This window comes from Erythrolamprus reginae, chromosome 5, assembly GCF_031021105.1.
Source record: "Erythrolamprus reginae isolate rEryReg1 chromosome 5, rEryReg1.hap1, whole genome shotgun sequence".
NCBI classification, from domain to species: Eukaryota; Metazoa; Chordata; class Lepidosauria; order Squamata; family Dipsadidae; genus Erythrolamprus; species Erythrolamprus reginae.
The window spans coordinates 116,015,030-116,036,732 of record NC_091954.1 but is presented as its reverse complement, the minus strand read 5'-3'; the positions used below and the strand labels follow the sequence as shown (position 1 = coordinate 116,036,732).

The 21,703-nt window shown below is 45.3% G+C and overlaps 1 protein-coding gene across 6 annotated transcripts in view; it reads left to right on the top strand.

The window, feature by feature from the left end:
* The window catches only part of LRCH3 (leucine rich repeats and calponin homology domain containing 3), a 128,813-nt gene that overhangs the window by 103,796 nt on the left and 3,314 nt on the right, over positions 1–21,703 (top strand). For 3 of the 6 annotated variants that reach the window (XM_070753826.1, XM_070753823.1, XM_070753821.1), the window contains 5 exons: positions 1,245–1,293; positions 2,443–2,532; positions 3,821–3,939; positions 5,590–5,727; positions 7,291–7,368. In XM_070753826.1, the coding sequence (XP_070609927.1) occupies positions 1,245–1,293; positions 2,443–2,532; positions 3,821–3,939; positions 5,590–5,727; positions 7,291–7,368 (474 nt within the window). Of the gene's footprint in view, positions 1–1,244; positions 1,294–2,418; positions 2,533–3,820; positions 3,940–5,589; positions 5,728–7,290; positions 7,369–21,703 lie in introns of all 6 variants that reach the window. The other 3 variants (XM_070753825.1, XM_070753822.1, XM_070753820.1) reach the window with 1 other exon arrangement.

The window sequence follows — 21,703 nt, the reverse complement described above, 5'->3', positions numbered from 1 at the left end:
TAATTTCTGCCCTTTGCTTGCAATGAAATGAAATTAATAATAATAATTTATAATAATAATGATTTATCAGATTTGTATGCCGCTCCTCTCCGAAGACTCGGGGCGGCTCACAACAGCGGGTTTAGTCACTTCCCTTCACACTTAAGGGTTCACAGCAAGCTTTCTGGTTTGCCTGTTGTAGAGTCCGAGCAGTGGTGGCTAAAATTGTCATTTTTAAGGTGTCCAGCAAACCTGGAAAACAGGGAAATCAGGAAATTATCAGGGAAATCGGCGGTTCAGGAAATATCAGGGAATTATCAGAGAATGCATGAAAAAAAATGGAATAAATTGGGGGGGAAACAAACTGTATAAAATGTTTAAAAGTCAGGGGGAAATCATGTAAAAAACCCAAGGGATCGCGCTACCTGGCAAAGTCAAGCAAAAATGAGGAAGCAAAAACCTGCTTCCTCAGCCACCGATATTTCTCCACAGCTTAGCCGTTTGGTATGACGGCATCCACCACCGCGTCTTAACTAGATGGCAAGTTACAAGGAAATGTCAGGGAAATATCAGGGGATTTCAAAATGCTTTTCCCCTGGACACCCTGCTCTTACCTTCCTACCGGTGTGCTGCATGTGCATTGCAATGTTCCACACATGCATGTGCTCCCTAGCACAATTTTCCTTCCGTGCATGCGCACAGGGACGTTTTTCCTTCTGCACATGCTCAGAGAGCCGAAAAATTGGGAAAAATGATGGCGGTGTGGACAGACTGCCAAAAACAGCACCAGAGGTGTCATGCCCAAATTGTGCAATTGGCAAGCCACTACCTGTGAGCTGCAGAGGGAGGTCAGCCGGCATCTACTAATGGTTTTGTAAGCCCCCGAGAGAAATCGTGGAATTAATTTTGCAACCTGGACTGTCTCAGCGTGTCGGCTTTGGTGAAGGTCTTGTACTGTATATCAATCAACCTCACTGTTCTATTTTACTTTTATTTTTGTCCTCGCAGTAATTAGCACCCACTTTTTTCTGGCTGGCTTTGCAGATGCTCTTTTCTGTTCCTCCACATTTGATCTCAAAAAGAAAATGGGACGTTGCCCTTCGTTATTAAACCGCTGAAAGGGTTGGCAAAAAGTCCTTATTCTCTTCAGAGAATCTGCGGTCCCCAAAACGGTATTTTTGGGGCGCTTCGTCCCGTCATTTAAGCGTCTGCCGAATGTCCAAGAGCTTCACCTCTCTCTTTCTCTCTCCCTCTTCGATGCACAGAGCGATGACCGATCCACCGTTTCGCCAAGCTCACCTGCTTCTCAAACAGGTAAACAAGGAAGTGACCAACAGCAGGTTTATAAGGAGGTCCGGGGAGAGTCTTTGTCAGGATTCGGGATCTCGTCTGGATGATAATAACAACGGGTAGAACCTCAACTTAACTGCCGCAATTGAGCCCCAAAATTTCTCTCCCTAAGTGTTCTGTCGAGCTCTCTGGTAGAATCCTCCCAAAAATGCACAGATACAATTTCAGACACACACATGTTTTAAAATTCAAAACAATGTTCTTTATAATGAAAATTCACTTAAACCAAGCCCTCTTTTTGTAGAGAAAAGAGCCCTCGTCTCCAAACAAACTGGTAATTTGTACAAGTCCCTTATCAGTTCTGAGATACTTAGCTTGCAGCTGTGAGGCAATTCACAGTCCTTCTTATTTCATAAAGTGAAACACACTTTGCTCTGATTTAGTTTCCAAGCGGGGAAAAATCAGCACACGAAAGGTCAAAGTCAGCAAAGCAGTCACGAAACACAAGGATCAGATAATCCTCCACAATGGCCAAACCCACAGGCTGCTCTTTATAGCAGCCTCACTAATGACCACAGCCCCACCCAACCACAGGTGGCCTCATTTTCTTTGATAATAATCTCTCAGTTGTTGTTGCCTATGCATCGCTCTCCGCATACGTGGCTGCATCATTAACTCTTGTTCCGAATCCAAGGAGGAGCTAGATAATTGATTTCCTTCTGAGCTGTCTGCCACACACTCCTCCTCCCTGTCACTCATGTCTTCTTGGTCAGAGGAGCCTTCATCAGCAGATTCCACCGGGGGCAAAACAGGCCTGCAGCATGTGGATGTCTCCCCCACATCCACAGTCCTTGGGGCAGGAGCTGGGCCAGAGCTAACCACAACACTAAGCGGAGGCAGTTAAATGAATTTTAGCCCCATTTTATGATCTCCTGAATTGCTGCCGTTGTTAAATTAGTTATGCGGTTGTTAAGTGAACCTGCCTTCATCGAATTTTGCTTGTCAGAAGGTTGCAAAAGGGGATTGCGCAATAAGGCAACCGTCGTAAATATGGTTCTATTTGTTTAAATTGTCATAATGAGGATTTTGCTTTTCTCCCCATCCTCCCCCCCCCAACCCCGCCGCATCCTTCCATGTCTCCCCGTTTAGTTCACCTCTCTGCCCCATATCCAGGCCCAGCCGCTGCCCCTTCCTACAGAGCAACCCCCCAGCGCCCTGAAAGCTTCCTATTCCGGAACGCCACCAGAGAAGAAGCAAGCACAGGTAACTTGAATGGCCTCTTGGTTCAACCAACGGGGTCCAGGCTGCAACTCTTTAAAATGTTTTAATTCTAAAGGTGGACACTTGAAATTAGCTGCAAACAGTCAGGTAGGAGCAATCTTGCCTGAATGAAAAGGGTGGATTTGAGCTGCTGGTTGAAAGGAAATTTAGCCCAGCTAAGACGTTTTGAGATATAAAACTTGCATAGAGATGCAAAGGTATTTATTTATTTATATCTCATCTTTATTAATGTTTATAAACCAGTCAAGTTGGTGAACATATGTCATACTCCTTCCTCCTATTTTCACTACAAACAACCTTGTGAGGTGGACTGGGCAGAGAGAGAGAGGGAGGGAGGGAAAAGATATATATATATAAGGCCAAAGTCATTCTCCTGGCTTTGATGCTTTCATTCATTTTAAAAGGTTAATATTGCTTTAAAAAAAACCCAGAAATTTTAAAAATTGGAACTCAGGGATGATGAGTGGTATATATGGTCTCCTGCTTGAGCAGGTGGGGGTTGGACTATGTGGCCTACAAGGTCCCTTCCAACTCTGTATTCTGTATGAATTAGAAAAGGATTTCTGATGGATGGGTGTAACACAATGACACAAGACTAATGATGTTCCCACATTGGAAAAATGGACTCTGAAAATGTTGGAATTTTCAGAAATAAAACAATAGAAAAATAGAATAGAAATAGAATAGAATAGAATAGAACAGAATAGAACAGTGTGTGATTGGACACACAAGGAATTTGTCTTTGGTGCAGATGCTCAAGAATCATGAGGTATAACACTTAATGATTATAGGGGACAAATAAGAAATGAGGAAACAATAAAAATCTTAACAAGCAACAAGCAAAATGGCAAAACTGAACTATTTGGTCAAACAATTAAAAAATAATTAAATGAATTTATTATGGACTGGACAATTAAGAAAAGAGCAGATTAAATTAACACAAAACAGTTAATAGGACTGAGTTGCCTAGGCTGAGTTATTATTTATTAAATTAAATTAAATTTATATTAAATTTATAGGACTCGGGGTGGCTGGTTGTAAATATCCTCAGAGTTGTTCCCTGCTGGCTGGGGAATTCAGAGAGTTCAAGGCCACATACGTTGAGAATGGCCAAGGTTGCAAAACACTGGTTTACATCAGGAGCGAATAGTTTTGAAGCTCCTTCAATGGACAGGACTCGACAGTGTATCATTAATTTACCTGTTCTATTGTGAGGGTGGGGATGGCAGTGATATTGAGCGTTCACGGTGATAACTTTTGCCTTTCCCAGCCGCGACGTCGTTGCCTGCTTCTTCCCCCGCCCCAGTTAATTGCACAGATGACGTCAGCGATAACCACAATTCCACCTTGCCTGAAGAAGACGTTGTGGTAATAGAGCAACTGCGAAAAGTACGTAATTGAAGAGGCGGCTGTTGCGTTGGACCCGAACATTTGGTGGGCTTAGTTTATGCCTGTCTTTGACATCCAAACCCAACTGGGACATAGAAGTGAGACACGGTGTGTCACTGCCCATCAGCCCAAAATCAGACTTTCTCAGTCAATGGTTGGTTGTTACGAAATGTCACCATTTTACAACTTCTCTTGCCACCGTTGTTAAACGAATCTCACAGTTGATGAGTTAATAACACGGTCCTTAAATGGACCTGATTTCCCTCATTGTTTTGGCGTCACAAAAGCGGACGCCGTGCCACTGTCACAAATATCAGCCAGTGGCCAAGCACCCGAATTTTGAGCACGTAACCATGGAGATGCTGCTACGGTTCCTAAGTTTCACACTCAACGGTCATAAATCACTTTTTTCGGTGCTGTCTTAACTTCGAACAGTCACTACATGAATTGTTAAGTCGTAAAGTACAGGTAGTCCTCAACATATGACCACAAATTGACCCCCAAATTTGTTGTTATAGTGAGACATTCGTTAAGTGAATTTTTGTTCCATTTTACAAGACTTTTCTTTTTTTTAAATAAAATATTGATAAAACGTACATACATACATACATACATACATACATACATACATACATACATACATACATACTCACTTACTTACTTGCTTACTTGCTTACTTACTTGTTTGTTTACTTACTTACTTACTTACTTACTTACTTACTTACTTACTTACTTACTTACTTACTTACTTACTTACTTATTCATTTATTTAATTGGATTTGTATGCCATCCCTCTCCAAGGACTCGGGGCGGCTCACAGCATAAATAAAACAGAACAATAATATGATCCAATTAATACTACAGTTTAAAAACAATTAAAAGAAAAGATTAACCAAAAAAACCTTATTAACCAAACATTCAGCAATCGTACTTAAGGCATTCAGTGGTCGGGGGAAGATCTAAGAGTCCCAAGCCTGGCGGCAAAGATGAGTTTTTAAGCTCTTTCGGAAGGCAAGGAGGGAGGGGGCAGTGCGAATCTCTGGGGGGGAGTTGATTCCATAGGGCCGGGGCTTCCACAGAGAAGGCTCTACCCCTAGGTCCCGCCAACCGACATTGTTTGGACCCTAAGTAGGTCAACTCTGTGAGACCTCACTGGTCGCTGGGATTCGTGCGGCAGAAGGCGGTCTCGGAGATATAACATAACAACAACAAAAAAGAAACAATTAACAAATATGTAATGAATCTTGTAGTACATACATGTAAATATCCTAAATTATTACATCAATATTCACCTTAAAGCTCTAATGTTCTTGTCGCAGTTGTTAAGTGAATCACTATGCTTGATAAGTTGGCAACCCAGTTGTTATGTGATTCTGGCTTCCTCATTGACTTTACTCGCCAGAAGATTGCCAAAGGTAAATTACATGAGCTTGGGATGCAGCAAACTGTCACATATATGAACCAGTGGTCAAGCATCTGAATGTTGATCACATGATTATGGGGAATGGTACAAACGTTGCTAAAGTCATAAATCACATTTTTCAATGCCGTTGTAACTTTGACCGGTCACTTAACGAACTGTAAGTCTGGGACTATCTGTGCTTAACTTAATTTTGTTTCAACAATCATTCTGCCCCCTTTATTTTCTAGAACATTGAATCCCGGTTAAAAGTGTCTTTGCCGAGTGATCTCAGTGCAGCCTTAACAGACGGCGTGGTGCTTTGCCATTTAGCCAACCACGTGCGGCCTCGTTCGGTCCCTAGTATTCACGTGCCCTCGCCAGCGGTCGTAAGTATCCAGGGTAGTCATGGAAAATTGGCTTTTATTCCTCTTTCTCTTTCCTTGGAATTTTACTCCGCTCCGTATTCATGAATGGACGGTGTTTTTGCAATAAACGAATACCGTATTTTTCGGCATGTAAGACGCACCTTTGTCCTCCCTAAATTCAGGTCTGTCTTATATTGTGAATGTAGCTTTTTTCGAAGCTTTTTTTCCAGCCCTAACTAGGTGCTAACGTACTTCCCAGCTCTTACTTTGCAGGCTCTTTCATTATTACTCTTTGCAAAGAATGTTTTCCAAGCCCTAAGTCTTTGCAGGGTTGCTCCAAATGTTTCTTTCCAGCCCTAACCAGGTGCTAACAATGTTCCCAGCTCTTACCCACTTGCAAGCTCTTTCACTGTTTGTTTGTTTGTTTGTTGATTGATTGATTGATTGATTGATTGATTGATTGGTTGGTTGGTTGGTTGATTGGTTGGTTGGTTGGTTGATTGATTGATTGATTGATTGAATTTGTATGCCGCCCCTTTCTGGAGACTCGGGGCAGCTAACAGCAATAATAAGACAGCATACAATAATAATCCAATAATAAAAATGATTAAAAACCCATTAATATAAAAACCAAACAGACATACAGACATACCATGCATAAAATTGTAATGCCTCGGGGGAAAGAGTATCTCAATTCCCCCATGCCTGGCGGCAGAGGTGGGTTTTAAGTAGCTTACGAAAGGCAAGGAGGGTGGGGGCAATTCTAATCTATGTGGGGAGTTGGTTCCAGAGGGCCGGGGCCGCCACAGAGAAGGCTCTTCCCCTGGGTCCCACCAAGCGGCATTGTTACTCTCTGTCAAGAATGTTTTCCAAACCCTGTCTTTGTAGTAAATTGCTCTACTTGCTACAAATGTTTTTTTCCCAGCCTAACCAGGTGCTAATGGTTTTCGTAGCTCTTACTGGTTTGCAAGCGCTTTTATTGTTACTCTTTGCGAAAAATGTTTTCCAAGCCCTAAGTCTTTGTAGGGGTTTTTTTCCCATTGCTCTACTTGCTCCAAATGTTTCTTGCCAGTCCTAACTAGGCGCTAATGATTTTCCCAGCTCTTACTGGCCTGCAAGCTCTTTCATTGTTACTCTCTCTGAATAAGGTTTTTTAAAAGCCCTTAACCAGGGGGTAAAATAATGTGCTGAAGCCGACGAGATTAAGGATGCTGGCCAGATGAACACCTGGTAAGCAGATTCTTTTCCCTATTTCCCTCCACAAAAAATAAGGTGCGTCTTTTACTCTGAAAAATATGGTAATTATTTATTTATTATTTATTTATTGGATTTGTATGCTGCCCCTCTCCGTAGAAAGTATAAAGTAACATCAAATAATTATGAAATGCAAGTAAAAGAAATGCATTTTTGGACGCTATAAAGCAACGTATCCCATTCTTGCCTGAATGGGGTCAATCCTGGTTTCAACCCCACATTGCATGGCTTGTCATTTTTGATACACATGTTGTAGGTCCACCATCACTACCAGAGACTTAACATCGCTGCTCCTGGTGAATACCATCTTCTTCTTTCTCCCTTCTGCAGCCTAAATTAACCATGGCCAAGTGTCGACGGAATGTGGAAAATTTCCTGGAAGCCTGTCGAAAAATAGGGGTGCCTCAGGTACGGGAGGAAGCCTTCCCATTTTTTCTTCATACTCTGTAGACTTACTTCATAGGACCAACTTTTTAGATAACCATGGGAATCCTGGTGCTCTCCTGCAGACATTACATTACCCAACTAGGTAACATCATCTGGACTAAATGAGAGGTGGGGCGTTACAGGGTGGAAGAGGAAGAGAAGGAGGTTGAGGGTGAGGATTGTGAGGCCCTTGGTGTTCTCTAAAATGGGTTGTTTTTTTACAAGCGTTACATGACCCAACATCAGGAGAAATTTCTTGACAGTTAGAAAAATCAACCAGTGGAACTACCTGCCTCCAGATGTTGTGAATGCTCCAACACTGGAAGTTTTAAAGAAGATGTTAGATAACTATTTGCCTGAAATAGTGTAGGGTTTCTTGCCCAAGCAGGGGGTTGGACTAGAAGACCTCCAAGGTCCCTTCCAACTCTGCTATTCTATTCTATCATCATTGCTAGAAGATAGTGAGGGGAGGAGGAGTAGAGCAGAAGGACTATGGGGTCCTTCGTGCGCTCTGAGCTTAGTTATTTTCACACAGACATTTCTTTACCCAACGATGTAACATCATCAGTTCAGGAAGTGGGGTTTGCAGGGAGCAGAGGGAAGAGGATTGCGAGGTCCTTGGTGGTTTTCTTGCAGACATTTCATGACACAACTAGGTAACATCATCAGTGCTAGAAGGAGGGAGGGGTGTTTTGCTGTTTTTGAAACCTCTGGGATGTTTTAATCTCACCCATGGTTCACGGCACTAATTCAGAATGGAATATACCCTAAAACGGGACACCCACACATCAAAAGATAAGTACAGAGGGGATGAAGCAAAACAACACAACACAGAAAAAGCTCCTGGCCTCTTCAGCTACAGCTTGGACTACTGTTCCCATTGTCCTCAGCCAAGAGTGCAGATGGACATGGCGGGAGGTGATGGGAGTTGTAATTCAACACACCCGACAAGAAACAGGAAGGCAGGGCAGACGCCTTCAGATCTAATATGAGTGCTGTCTCCTGAATGGATGGAAAAATACCACGTACAGTGATACCTCGTCTTACAAACTTAATTGGTTCCGGGACGAGGTTCTTAAGGTGAAAAGTTTGTAAGACGAAACAATGTTTCCCATAGGAATCAATGGAAAAGTGATTAATGCGTGCAAGCCCAAAACTCACCCCTTTTGCCAGCCGATGCGCCCGTTTTTGCACTGCTGGGATTTCCCTGAGGCTCCCCTCCATGGGAAAACCCACCTCTGGACTTCTGTGCTTTTGCGATGCTGCAGGGGAATCCCAGCATCGCAAAAACAAGCGCTTCGCTGCCAACAGAAGTCCGGAGGTGGGGTTTCCCAGCGAAGGGAGCATCAGTGAAATCGCAGCATCGCAAAAACACTGAAGTCCTTGAAACCCCACCTCTGGACCTGTGTTTTTGCGATGCTGGGATTCCCCTGAGGCTCCCCTCGCTGGGAAACCCCACCTCCAGACTTCTGTTGCAGCATCACAAAAACACGGAACACGGAAGTCCGGAGGTGGGGTTTCCCATGGAGGGGAGCCTCAGGGGAATCCCAGCAGTGCAAAAATGGGTGTTTCACTGGCAAAGGAAGTCCGGAGGCGGGGCATCCCAGCGGCGGTGGTGGGTTTGTAAGGTGAAAATAGTTTGTAAGAAGAGGCAAAAAAATCTTAAACCCCGGGTTTGTATCTCGAAAAGTTTGTATGACGAGGCGTTTGTAAGACGAGGTATCACTGTAAATGTAGATACCGAGGATCCTGTTTTTATAATCCGGTTAATGTCTTTGTTTCGCATCTTAAGGGCCCTTGTGAATGGATTTGTTCTTGAACTGACAAAATTTCCAGCGCATGGAAAACTAACCTCTGATTTGTGGCTTTCTGAATTTCTCCTGGGTTCTCAGCTTCGTAGGAGTGACCGTGGTTGGACAAAGGGAGGAGGGGGGGGACAATTCCTGGGAGCAATTCAGAAGGAAGACCCTGCCTGAAGCTGCCCAAGTAGGATTTCTCCCCGTTGCAATTGGGTTGGGGTCAACACCGGGGGTGCCTTGAACTCCACAAGCGCAGATCAGTCGCAATGAATGGGCTTGTCCTTCAACACCACCGCAATTCTGGAAGGACCCGAGATAAAGTCCTCTTAAAGCAGTGGTCCTCAACCTTTCTAATGCCGCAGAAGTGCCTCATGTTGTGGTGACCCCCAACCATAAGTCTATTGCCCATTCTCCCAACACAGCTTGAAGCTGATTGGCAAGAAGGTCAATGCCTGATTGGTTGGATTGTAAAAATATGTTGCAAGGCACCAGAATAGAAGCTTTAGTTCCTAACACCAGGGAAAATTTGTCTTCTCCCTCCCTCTCCCCCCCCCCCCCAGGGTCTTAGGCAACCCCTGTGAAATGGTCGCTCGACCCCCAAAGGGGTCCCGACCCCCCAGATTGAGGGGTTTGGAGCTGAGTTCTTGCTTCTCATTGCTTTGAGCAAAGATGCATGCAGTCCTTGAGTTACGACCACAATTTCCATTGCTAAGCAGAACAATTGTTCAGTGAGTTTTGCGCCCATTTTTGTGAAACGCCAAAGAAGTCGGGAGATGCAGGCAACTTGTTCTGACCCTGCTTCAAAACATGACAAACCGCCTTAAAAGTTACATACCGTATTTTTCAGAGTATAAGACGCACAATTTTTTTCCCTTCTAAAAGAGGGTGAAAGTCTGAGTGCGTCTTATACACTGAATGTTGCCTTGCCCAGCCTCTCCAACAGAAGGCCAGGGTTCCAGGTAGCACCCACATCCAATATCCAAGTGAAGGCATTTTTAAAATTCCAATATATTTCCTGGCACCCACACTGGGAAACCTGAATCTGAGCTTCACACCCAGTTGAAAGTTCATATCCCTTGTCCCCTATTCACAAATGAATCATGCTGCCCTCTCAGATTGTGCCTGCGTGGCCAGTCCTCCTTCCGCTTCCGCCCAGGTGGTGGCCATAGGATGACCTTGAACCCCTCGAAAGAATCCCCCCTCCCAAGTTCCCATCAACACCAGGCCTTCTACCGATAGCGTGGCAAGCTCTGAGTCTCCGTAGAGGGGCGGCATACAAATCTAATAAATAATAATAATAATCTATCATCAAATTCTTCACCCGCTTGAGACGGAGCTTTCAGAGGCCGAAACAGCCTCTCGGACGGAGCTTTGCAAGGCTAATATAAGCTGTTCCAAGCTAAGGACGTTAGCCAGATGGATGCTGGTAGGCAGAATATTTTTTTTATTTTCCTCCCCCAAAATTAAGGTGCATCTAAGGTGCGTCTTGTAGTGTGAAAAATACAGTAATTGTGACTCCTCCAAGAAGCTGGAGGAGCCTCGGTGACTCAGTGGTTTGAGCGCAGCACTGCAGGCTCCTTCAGCTCACTGCTAGCTGTAGTTCAGAGGTTCAAATCTCACCCCCGGCTCCAGGTTGACTCAAGGGGGTCAAATGAGGACCCAGATTGTTGGGGGCAAGATACTGAGTCTGTCAACCGGTTAGAGAGGGCTATAGAAGCACTAGGAAGTGGAATATAAGTCTAAATTTCAAGAAAGAGAGAGAAAGAAAGAAAAAGGGGGAAGGAAGGAAGCTGGGGGGGGGGTGCAGTGGTTTGAGCACAGCCCTGCAGGCTCCTTCAGCTCACTGCTAGCTGTAGTTCAGAGGTTCAAATCTCAGCATCGGCTCCAGGTTGACTCAGCCTTCCATCGTTCCCAGGTGGGTCAAATGAGGACCCAGATTGTTGAGGGCAAGAGGCTGATTCTGTCAACCGCTTAGAGAGGGCTGGAAAAGCTCTAGGAAGAGGTATATAAGTCTAAATGCTGTTGCTATTGCTAAGCTTCTTCAGAAATTGTGGGGCAATCGTGTCAACTTTTATTATTATTATTATTTATTGGATTTGTATGCCGCCCCTCTCCGGAGACTCGGGGCAGCTAACAACAATAATAAAACAGTATACAAAATAATCCAATACTAAAAATGATTAAAAACCCATTAATATAAAAAACCAAACACACATACAGACAGGACTTGCTTCCCCGCTGCAGTGATTCATTCGGAGAGATTGCAAAACAGGGCAGTGCTCACTTTAGCAGATGTCTTGTTTAGCGGTGGAAATTTCGGGCCCGGCTGTGGTCGTAAACCTCAGGACTCCTTGTTAACGTCTGCACAAAAATTTGAATTCATTTGACTTCTGTGCCACCCGTAGGACTCGGGGCGGCTGACACACAAAAAATATCAGTTCCGAAAAAGGCAAGCGTTGCAACCTATTTATTTATTTATTGGATTTGTATGCCGCCCCTCTCCGCAGACTCGGGGCAGCTAACAACAGCAGTAAAACAGTATAACAAAATCCAATACTAAAACAACTAAAAAACCCATTATATAAAAACCAATCATACATACAGACATACCACGCATAAAATTGTAAAGGCCTAGGGGGAAAGTGTATCTCAGTTCCCCCATGCCTGGCGGCAGAGGTGGGTTTTATGCAGCTTACAAAAGGCAAGGAGGGTGGGGGCAATTCTAATCTCTGGGAGGAGTTGGTTCCAGAGGGCCGGGGCCGCCACAGAGAAGGCTCTTCCTCTGGGTCCCGCCAAGCGGCATTGTTTGGTTGACGGGACCCGGAGAAGGCAGACTCTGTGGGACCTAACTGGTCGCTGGGATTCATGCAGCAGAAGGGCTTCTTCCACTTGGGCAGCTTCGCAGAATCCAGCATGCCTCTAACTCTGAGGTCTTCAAACGTGGCAACTTTAAGACTTGTGGACTTCAAGCTATGCTGGCTGGAGAATTCTGGGAGTTGAAGTCCACAAGTCTTAAAGCTGCCAAGTTTGAGGATCCCTGCAAGTCTAACTGACCGAGCTTCTACTAATGGATTTATTTCCCCCCCTGTCTGTTTTCCCTTCCTGCTGCCCCTTCTGGACAGGACAGCCTCTGTTCCCCTTCTGACATTCTCCAGCTAAACCTGAGCATTGAGAGGACTGTCGGATGCCTCCTTTCTCTGGGCGGAGATTCCGAAGAGCCCCCTTCTCTGGTGCTGCTTTCCACTCAGCTCTGTGCTTTCGCCGCCTTTTACTGTACTTTGATGCTTCTCGTCTGCATCTTCTACCACTGGGTCTTTTTCCTCTGAGAGAAACAAAAACAAGAAACTACACTGCACACACAACCTTCGCCGGGTCCCCTACTCCGGCTCCTCCGAATGGGTGGCGCACGCTTTGCTGGTTTGGGGTTCGAATCCACCCGCGGATAAGTGACGTCTCCCGAGCAGGGGTCGGCAACCGTTTGATTCCCAAAGGGCCCAAATCCTTCCACTTCCCTGCCTCTTTTCTGCAGGGGGGGGGGCCTGGCAGGTCTGCAAACCACAGGGCCCAACAACCACGGGGATGTCGCTGCCCCCCCCAGCAAGGATACCCTCCTTGTAGCCCCCCCCCCCTTACTGTGCAGGAGACCCCAGCCTCTTTATTGGCTCTTCCAGGAGCTTGGCTGAGGCTTAGGTCTGACCGCCAGTCTCCAGCCATCCATATTTAGCCCGTGGGCTGGATTTGGCCGGCAGGCCGCAGGTTGCTGACCCCTGATCTTAAACCCTTGTATAGTTTTAACAAAAAACAACAACAACACCTTGCTGTGTTACATTGGAATGCTTTACGGAACTAAAAATGGGGAACTGCATGGATTTCTTTTAACTACATATTTTTGTAAAATGGGAAGTTTCAGGACCTGGAACACAGGGTAGAGACGATAAGGGGAATTTAGCTGTGGGGGTTTTTGGTGGGGGGGGGGGAGTCAGCTTGTGAAGGTGAAAGGTGAAAGATGTTTGTCCATCTTCTTTTGGTGTAGCATCCAGGGTTTGGGGGTTTTTTCTATATATTTCCCAAGATTTGATAGGCTTTTCTCCCGAGGGCTTGGAATAAAAACCAGCCTTTAGAGAGAGAAAAATCAGAGAAAAGGGTTTTTTGGGGACCTCTGCCCCATTCTCCTGGTGAATGTCCCCTTAAAAGAGAATCAGACCTTCCTTCATGTCTCTGGACATCCCAACGTTGAAATGGATTATTGGTTATTGAATGGGTTATTGAAAGGGATGTCCAAGTGCCGCCTCTATGTTGGTTGAGGCAGGCAGGGTTCCCTTGGGTCCCATTTGTTGGGGGTCAGGGGAAAGGAAGGATCTTGCCTTCTCTTTCTGCTCAAGATCCCCATGGGAAATTGGGGGGCCACTGTGGGACACAGAATGCTGGACTCGATGGGCTTTGGCCCCATTCAGCAGGGCTCTTCTTAGGTTCTTAAATAATAGCAGGTTTTTAGAGCTGGTGCAAGGAGTCTCCAGGGATTTGAGCACAAGGTTAGAAGAGGGAAGCCCTCAAAGTTGAGCTTTTTAAAAACAAAACACCAACCCACTCAATTTACAGAGGCCTCTTCCTTGGGTATCTCTTCCTTCCTCCCCCCCCCCCCCCACCTCCCAACATGGCTAATTACTCAGGTAGGAAAAATTTCTCCAAAGAGAACAACCTCTGTAGACTCTCGGCCAGCTCTCGAGTGAAGCCCGGAGGAAATCCTGCACAGCTATAGATAGCCAGCATCTTGGTCAATCCCAAGTCAGCCTTTTAAGTTACCTAATATGCATCTCGAAAAAAATGCAGCTAGTCCTCAATTTATGACCATCCAACAACCTGGGGCTCATCTCACCTTGGAGTCGTGCCCCGTGCACTGTATAACAATCGCAGCACGAAGAGCCAGGATTTTGCATTGAGTGTGCCTTCCTTAACGACCGTAATTCTGGGTCTTAAGTCGAGGACTAGCTGCCCAGAAGGCTGCAGAGCACCCCGTGCTCTATTTCAGAGCTTGCATAAAAAAAAAAAATATTCCAGCTGCATCCCACCGGAAATAGCGTTTCTACTATCCATAATCTGTTTATATCTGTGTTTTCTCATCTTGGCCATCGCCGGTTGGGGAATTCTGAGACTTTGAAGTCCTCTGGAGCGACCAAGTTTGAAAAAACACGGATTCGTACTGTGGCTTTTAGATTTTTTGGGCTGTTCAGATTGAGATCTAAACCAGTGTTTCCCAACCTTGGCAACTTGAAGATGTCTGGACTTCAACTCCCAGAATTCCCCAGCCAGCAAAAGCTGGCTGGGGAATTTGGGGAGTTGAAGTCCAAATATCTTAAATTTGCCAAGGTTGGGAAACACTGATCTAAACCAATACAGGTGGTCCTTGATTTACAACAGTTCATGTAGTGGCCGTTCGAAATGACGACGGCACTGGGAAAAAAGTCACTCAATTTTTTTTCACGCTTAATGGCCATCACAGTATCCCTGGGGTCATGTGATCAAAATTCGGATGCCGCACCACCGACTTGTATTTATGATGGTCGCAGTGTCCCAGGGTCCACGCGATCCCATTTTGCAACCTTCTGATAAGTAGAATCAGCCAGCTTCACTTAACGGCCGTGTCACTAACTAATCCACCATGGTATAATTCACTGAATAACTCTGGCGAGAAAGGTCGTAAAATGGTCGCAGTTCACTTCACTTTGTCGCTTCGCAACAAAAATTGCAGTTGTACATCAAGGACCACTGATATGTAAAAGTATAGAGGTAGTCCTTGACTTATGACTTGTCGCTTAGCTTGAAGTTACAGCAGAGCTATCTGGGGCCTCCTTAACAACCTGGTTTCCAAGTTCTGACCCCCTAACTGGTTGCATGCTTGAATTCTGGGATTCAAGCATGTGACCAGTAGTGTCTTGTTTAGCAATGGAAATTTTGAATGCCATTGTGGTCGTAGCTCAAGGACTGCCTGAATTTCCACCCCCTATTCCTTCTTTTCATGGTTTCGGTCTGATCCGAAAGTGACTTAAAAATTTCCCAAATAGAAACCCTGCTTTGACTTGAAGGCATCCCAAACCTCTGTTGCCCCCCCCCAACAAGGAGGGGCGACAGCTGTGGGAGTCCAGTGAGAAGCAGGGGTCTCCAACCTTGGCCACTTTAAGCCTGGCGGACTTCAACTCCCAGAATTCCCCAGCCAGCCACGTCCGTTTCCTTTTCTCTTCCCACCTAAAGTGGAGAGATTGCAGAGGAAGGGATCGCAAGAGAGTCAGCTATGCCGGCTGGGGAATTCTGGGAGTTGAAGTCCACACAAGGTTGGGGATTCCTGCTTTAAAGGGCTTTTTTGACACAAGCGAGCCCTCACCCTGGCCTTAACACCAGCCTCCGCTTGGAGAAATCCCCCCTGCTCAGGCAGCCTTGCCGAAAATGTTCTCCACTCCCCCCTCGGCCTCCAATGCTCAGGTTAACACCAGGCTCAGCCTTCTCAGCCTAATAAAGCAGAATTATTTTGTAGCAAGGGGTTGACGCGAGGGGTCTTGGCTGCTTGGTGGTTTTCTTGTAGATGTTTCCTTACCCAAACTGGCGTGGTTTGGTGGCCTAGAAGTGGGAGCTCTCGCCTCACAATCCGAAGGCTGTGAGTTCAATCCCAGGTAGAGGCTGATCTTTCTCTTTCTGGGCATACAGTACTGAGAATATATCTGCTGAGCAAAACTCAGCAATGGCGACAAGAAAGGCATCCAGCCAGTTAATGTTAAGCTCCGTCCAGTTGCCCAAATTCCACCTTGCAAGAGATTACCAATAAAAGAGAGCAGTTAAAAGAGGAGGAGGACTATTATTTCATTACCCAAACTAGCCAACCTCATCAGAGGTGTGGGTGGGTGGGGGGGGGGACTTTTTGTCGAGTAACCCTTCCTTGGTACAAACTGATACAGGAGGTGAGCCTATAGCTTAGAGGCTAAGGCCACTGCCTTACAAGGCAGAGTCCCAGGTTCAAATCCCAGCATGGGTGTGGCTACCTGATGAAGGCAAATAAGCCCGAAATAGATCTAGTCTCCCTTTTCATTATCAGAAAAATATATTAAAACCCAAACTCAGAACAATCTACATACATATACCCGTGAAAATCTACGAAAACAAATATATATGTATATCTATGTATATGTATGTATGTATGTTTTTTCCGTCGAATCACTTCCCTGGTACAAAGCTGAAGGGAATGAGATACTTTAGCCTAGAGGTTAATTCTCTGCCTTACAAGGCAAAGGCTGCTAGTTCAAATCCCAGTGAGGGTAGGGCTAGCTGATGAGGCTAGAACAAGGCCGAAATAGATCTATCCTAGTCTCCCTTAATTTACAAATTCAGCAAAAAACGTGTGACGTGTGTTTGTTTTCGTAGATTTTCATGGTTACAGGTATGTAGGCCTTGGTATATTTGGGTTCCTTCCTGTGTAAGTTTCAGAGATTCCTGGCGATGTTTCCAAGAGGTCCCACTCGTCGTCTTCAGGCTGGTGCTTTCGACTTTGGGCTCAGTTGAAACGTTGCCAGGAATCTCTGAAACTTATGCGGGAAGAAACCCAAATATGTCAAGACCTACATATTGATATGTATTATTATACATATATACACACATACACACAGAGAGAAAACAAAGCCCTCCCCCTGCTAACACTGATGATGTTCCCTAGTTGGGAAATGAAACGTCTTCAAGATGATCACCAAGCTTGAGTAAAGCCCAGGGTTCCTACTCGGCCTTTTAACGCCCCGTGGTGCTTTTAGACTTTCTCAGGGAATCCACTTGCGCTCTCTAGGCAGGAATCTCCAACCATGGCCTTTTGCTCCTGTCTGGATTGCCCTGGCCCAGGGGGCTTCAGTCACAGGAGACCCCCCCCAGGGCTGGCCTCTCTGTCCCCCCACCCTCTCTTTCGCTGGCAGCTAGAAGCTGGACGGAGCAAGAGCAGTGAGTCTCCTGCCTTTCTCCTCTTGCAGAAATCTCCACCTTTCCAGCAAAACTGACTTGAACGCACAAATAAAATAAGAATATTTGCAGCTCAGGCTCGAACTGTTGGTGCTCTCTGAGCGCGGTGGCTTCACTGCAGATGTTTCATGACCCAGCTGAGGGATATCATCAATGCAGGATGGGGAGGAGGAGGAAGAGGACTACTATGGGGTCCTTGATGCTCTGAGTTTGATGGTTTTGTTGCAAATATTTCATTACTAGGAGATATTCTCCAAAGCACCTGAGGTTAGGACAAGAAGCAATGGGTGGAAACTGAACAAGGAGAGAAGCAACTTAGAACTAAGGAGAAATTTCCTAGACAGTTGGTACAATTAGTCAGTGGAACAGCTTGCCACTAGAAGTTGTGACTGCTCCAACACTGGAAGTTTATTATTATTATTATTATTATTCCTGCTTGCTTTAATTGCTTCAGTTAATAAACATTACCTGAGACTAGGGTAATTGGAAGAATTTAACCCCAAAGTGTAGATTCCTGGTCTACATAAGAAACCTGGATAGATCTTCCTTGATTTCAGCTTCATCCCAAGGCCCATGGAAATTGGCTTTGAAGAGCTGCAGCCTAATGAGGCAGTAAGAGCCCAGACATGAGATGCCAATCAAAAGGAGGCCAAAAAGAACAGTGCCAACGCTGGAAATGGTTAGTTGTCCCATTAAGGCAGATAAAGCAAAGAGAAATGTAGCTATCATGTTATATAGTTATAGTTATCACCATAACACTGGACGTTTTTAAGTAGATGTTGGATAACCATCTGTCTGAAGTAGTGTAGGGTTTCCTGCCTAAGCAGGGGGTTGGACTAGAAGACCTCCAGGGTCCCTTCCAACTCTGTTGTGATGAAGTTATGAAGATACCATCAGCGGTAAGAGGAAGTAGTGGGCTTTGCGCTCTCTTTATATACCAGAAGCTTGCTCATAAACAGCAAAGCCCACTCCCTTCTAACTCCTAAAGTCTAAGGTGGTTGGCCACTCACCACCAGGCTGTTCCATTGATGTTTTTTGGCAACATTGAAGACATTTATTGACCCAACTAGGGAACAGTATCAGTGTTAGAAAGGAGCCACGTCCACTCCCTTCTAGCACGATGGTGTTAACCTAGTTTGGGTACTGAAACATCTGCATGAGAACACTCAAACTTAGAGAGCACCAAGGACTTGAAACACACTCGTTGAAGGTTTACAAACAGGTGCAAGGGAATCCAAACCTGTTTTACGTTAACCTCCCTTGCCTAGTTCATGAATTGCATCATTATTAACAGACAGTTAATTATTTGGGATGTTTGTTGGCCAATGCTTCTTAAATGGGAAACTTTATGGATTCCCTGCATGGTTCTGCAGCTGATAGATTTGTTTCTGCATATCTCGTTTCTTTCCTGAGATGGGTCCTTAGCTCAGTAAAACTTGATATATTCTTGCTAGCGCTTGTAAGATGAAGCAGGCAACCTTGGCTTGTCTGGAGCTGGCTGAACTAGCCCCATTGCTATGCTCTTGTGTTTTGTCCCATAGCTCATACAGCTTTAAATCCGAATTTAGGGTGGTGGGTGTTTATTTCTGAAGTCACATAGCTCAGTGAGGGCTGACTTCACTTCCTAAACTTGGTGGTGCCTGTCGAGTAATTTGGAAATTGCACAAGCGTAATCTGTGGACGAAAGCTGCCTCCTGGGGTCAGGTCTAGGTGCTTAAAGATCACCCCATGATCAGGTCTGTGCTGCCCCAAAGAAGGGAAATTGAAGGATAAATGTGTAGAAAGAACCAATCTGCCTTGTCCAGCCAGCAAAGAAAAAAAAACAGGGCAATGAGTTAGTTAGTTAGTTAGCTTGTTTATCAGTTCATTAATTCATTAATTCGTTTGTTTGTTTGTTAGTTAAAATGCTGCCTATCAGGCTGTTAAGCAACTCTAAGCATCTTACAACAAGATTAAAAACGACAATATATATCAGGCACGAATGACCAGATCCACCCACGGAGAGTTCAGACTGGCTACTTTATTGTTCTCTTCCCCTAATACAGGAATCTTCCCAGTTCTTGCCTGGGAAAAACGAAATATAAGGCTCTAAGGCGGTGATGGTGAACCTTTTTCCCCTCGGATGCCGAAAGAGCATGCACATACACTGTTGCACATGCACAAGTGCCCACACTCATAATTCAATGCATGGGAGGGTGAAAACAGCTTCTACCCAAGGAGGCCCTCTGGAAGCCGGAAACAGCCTGTTTCCAAACTTCTGGTGGGCCCAGTAAGCTCGTTTTTTGCCCTCCCCAGACTCCAAAGGCTTCCCTGGAGCTTTGGGAAGGTAAAAATGCCCTCTCCCATCGCCCTGGAAGCCAAACACACCCTCCCAGAGCCTTTGTGTGAGCCAAAAATCAGTTGGCCAGCACACACATGCACATTGGAGCTGAGCTAGGGCAATGGTTCTCCATAGGTTCACCACCATTGCTCTAAGGCAGTGTTTCCCAACCTTGACAACTTGAAGATATCTGGACTTCAACTCCCAGAATTCTCTGGCTGGGGAATTCTGGGAGTTGAAGTCCAGATATCTTCAAGTTGCCAAGGTTGGGAAACAGTGCTCTAAGGCATTCGGACGTCTCCTCCAGCCTCACCGGCTGAGAGATCTTGAGAGTTGAAGTCCAGAGGTCTTATCCAACCTTGGAGTCCCTGCCTTTAAGCTAAGAACCAAAGCGGTTATTTAGCACAGGGTCTTCTCAGAAACGGTGTAGGGGTCTGCTTGGGACAGGGGTCAGACTAGATGACCTACAAGGTCCCTTCCAACTCTGTTAATCTGTTTCTCGCCTGGCTAGTGGTGGAAGGAGGCCCAGAGACCCTGGGAATCTCTGAAAGGGGTCTCTGTCAGTTTAGCATCAGCCAAGATTCAGAGTTGGGCGGCATATAAAGTAAATTAATAATCATAAAAATGAATTCAGAGTCGAGACGAGGCTTCAGTCGGCCCTGCGCATGTTCAGTTTTTGAGAATTGCTACCAGGCTAAAGGTTTCCAACCTTTTCTTCTCCATCACCACCTTTAAATACTTTTTGTGGCCACGGAGCCCCCGAGATTTGAGATCTAGGCCAGGCACGGTGTTTTTTGACACATCAAACCTCTCCAGATGGGGATGTTTGCACAGACGGGTGATTTTCAAAGCCCCTGGTGCAAATCTTTCCAACTGTGCAGAGCCAGACTGGTTTATCCGCCGTGCAAAAACAAAACAAAACAACTAATCGCTTTTGCACACCTCATGGATGAATCCCACCCGTGAGAACACTTCTCTCTGGCTCGTTTTCTTCGTCCTTGATTCTCCCTGTAAAAATCCACCGCTAATAAGAGTTTGGCTTTCCCCCCCTTCGATGCTTGCTATGCACACCTGTTTTGTACGTTTCTCTTTTGTGGCCAGGCTGGTGTGGGCTCTGTTGCTTTGGGCTTTGTGGGTTCAAATAAAAGTCACCTCCAAATTTGGCTGGGTGGTCCTTGTTCATTTAAGTCCAGCGGAGTCCGAAGAGGACAACGGGGGTCTCGGGTCGTGAAGCCAACCTCTGCGGGGAGACTTCAGTCTGGCTTGCACACCAGGACCCTGCTTGTACACCCCACCACCTTCAAGGAAGGGCAGAGAAAAAGACCCTCCTCCCATCCCCTTCAAAATCAAAAGATTTGAATGGAGAGGCAGATTTGATTTATTTATTTATTTATTATTTGGATTTGTATGCCACCCCTCTCCGAAGACTCGGGGCGGCTCACAACACGTGGAACAAATCATAAATAATCTGACAAATTTAAAATATTTAAAGATTTAAAAATCCCATGTACTAACAGACACACACACAAGCATACCATGTATAAATTAAACATGCCCGGGGGAGGTGTTTCAATTCCCCCATGCCTGACAGCAAAGGTGGGTTTTAAGGAGTTTACGGAAGGCAGGAAGAGTAGGGGCAGTTCTAATCTCCGGGGGGAGTTGGTTCCAGAGGGCCGGTGCCACCACAGAGAAGGCTCTTCCCCTGGGGCCCGCCAACCGACATTGATGTTGTTGTTGTTGTTAATTATTATTTATTTACTTACTTATTTACTTATTTACTTAATTTGTTTACTTATTTACTTTATTTGTTATTTATTTATTTATTCATTTATTCGTTGGTTCGTTGATTGATTGATTGATTGATTGATTGATTGATTGGATTTGTATGCCGCCCCTCTCCACAGACTAGGGGCGGCTCACAGCAGTGATAAAAAACAATACATGGTAACAAATCTAATACTTTAAAATCTAAAATAGCAATTTTACATTAAAAATATAAAAAACCCCAGTATATAAAAACAAATACCCACAATCATATCATACATAAAACTACATAGGCAAAGGGAGATATCTCAGTTTCCCCCATGCCTGACAGCAGAGGTGGGTTTTTAGGAGTTTACAAAAGGCAAATTGGGTGGGGGCAATCCTAATCTCTGGGGGGGAGCTGGTTCCAGAGGGCCGGGGCCGCCACAGAGAAGGCTCTTCCCCT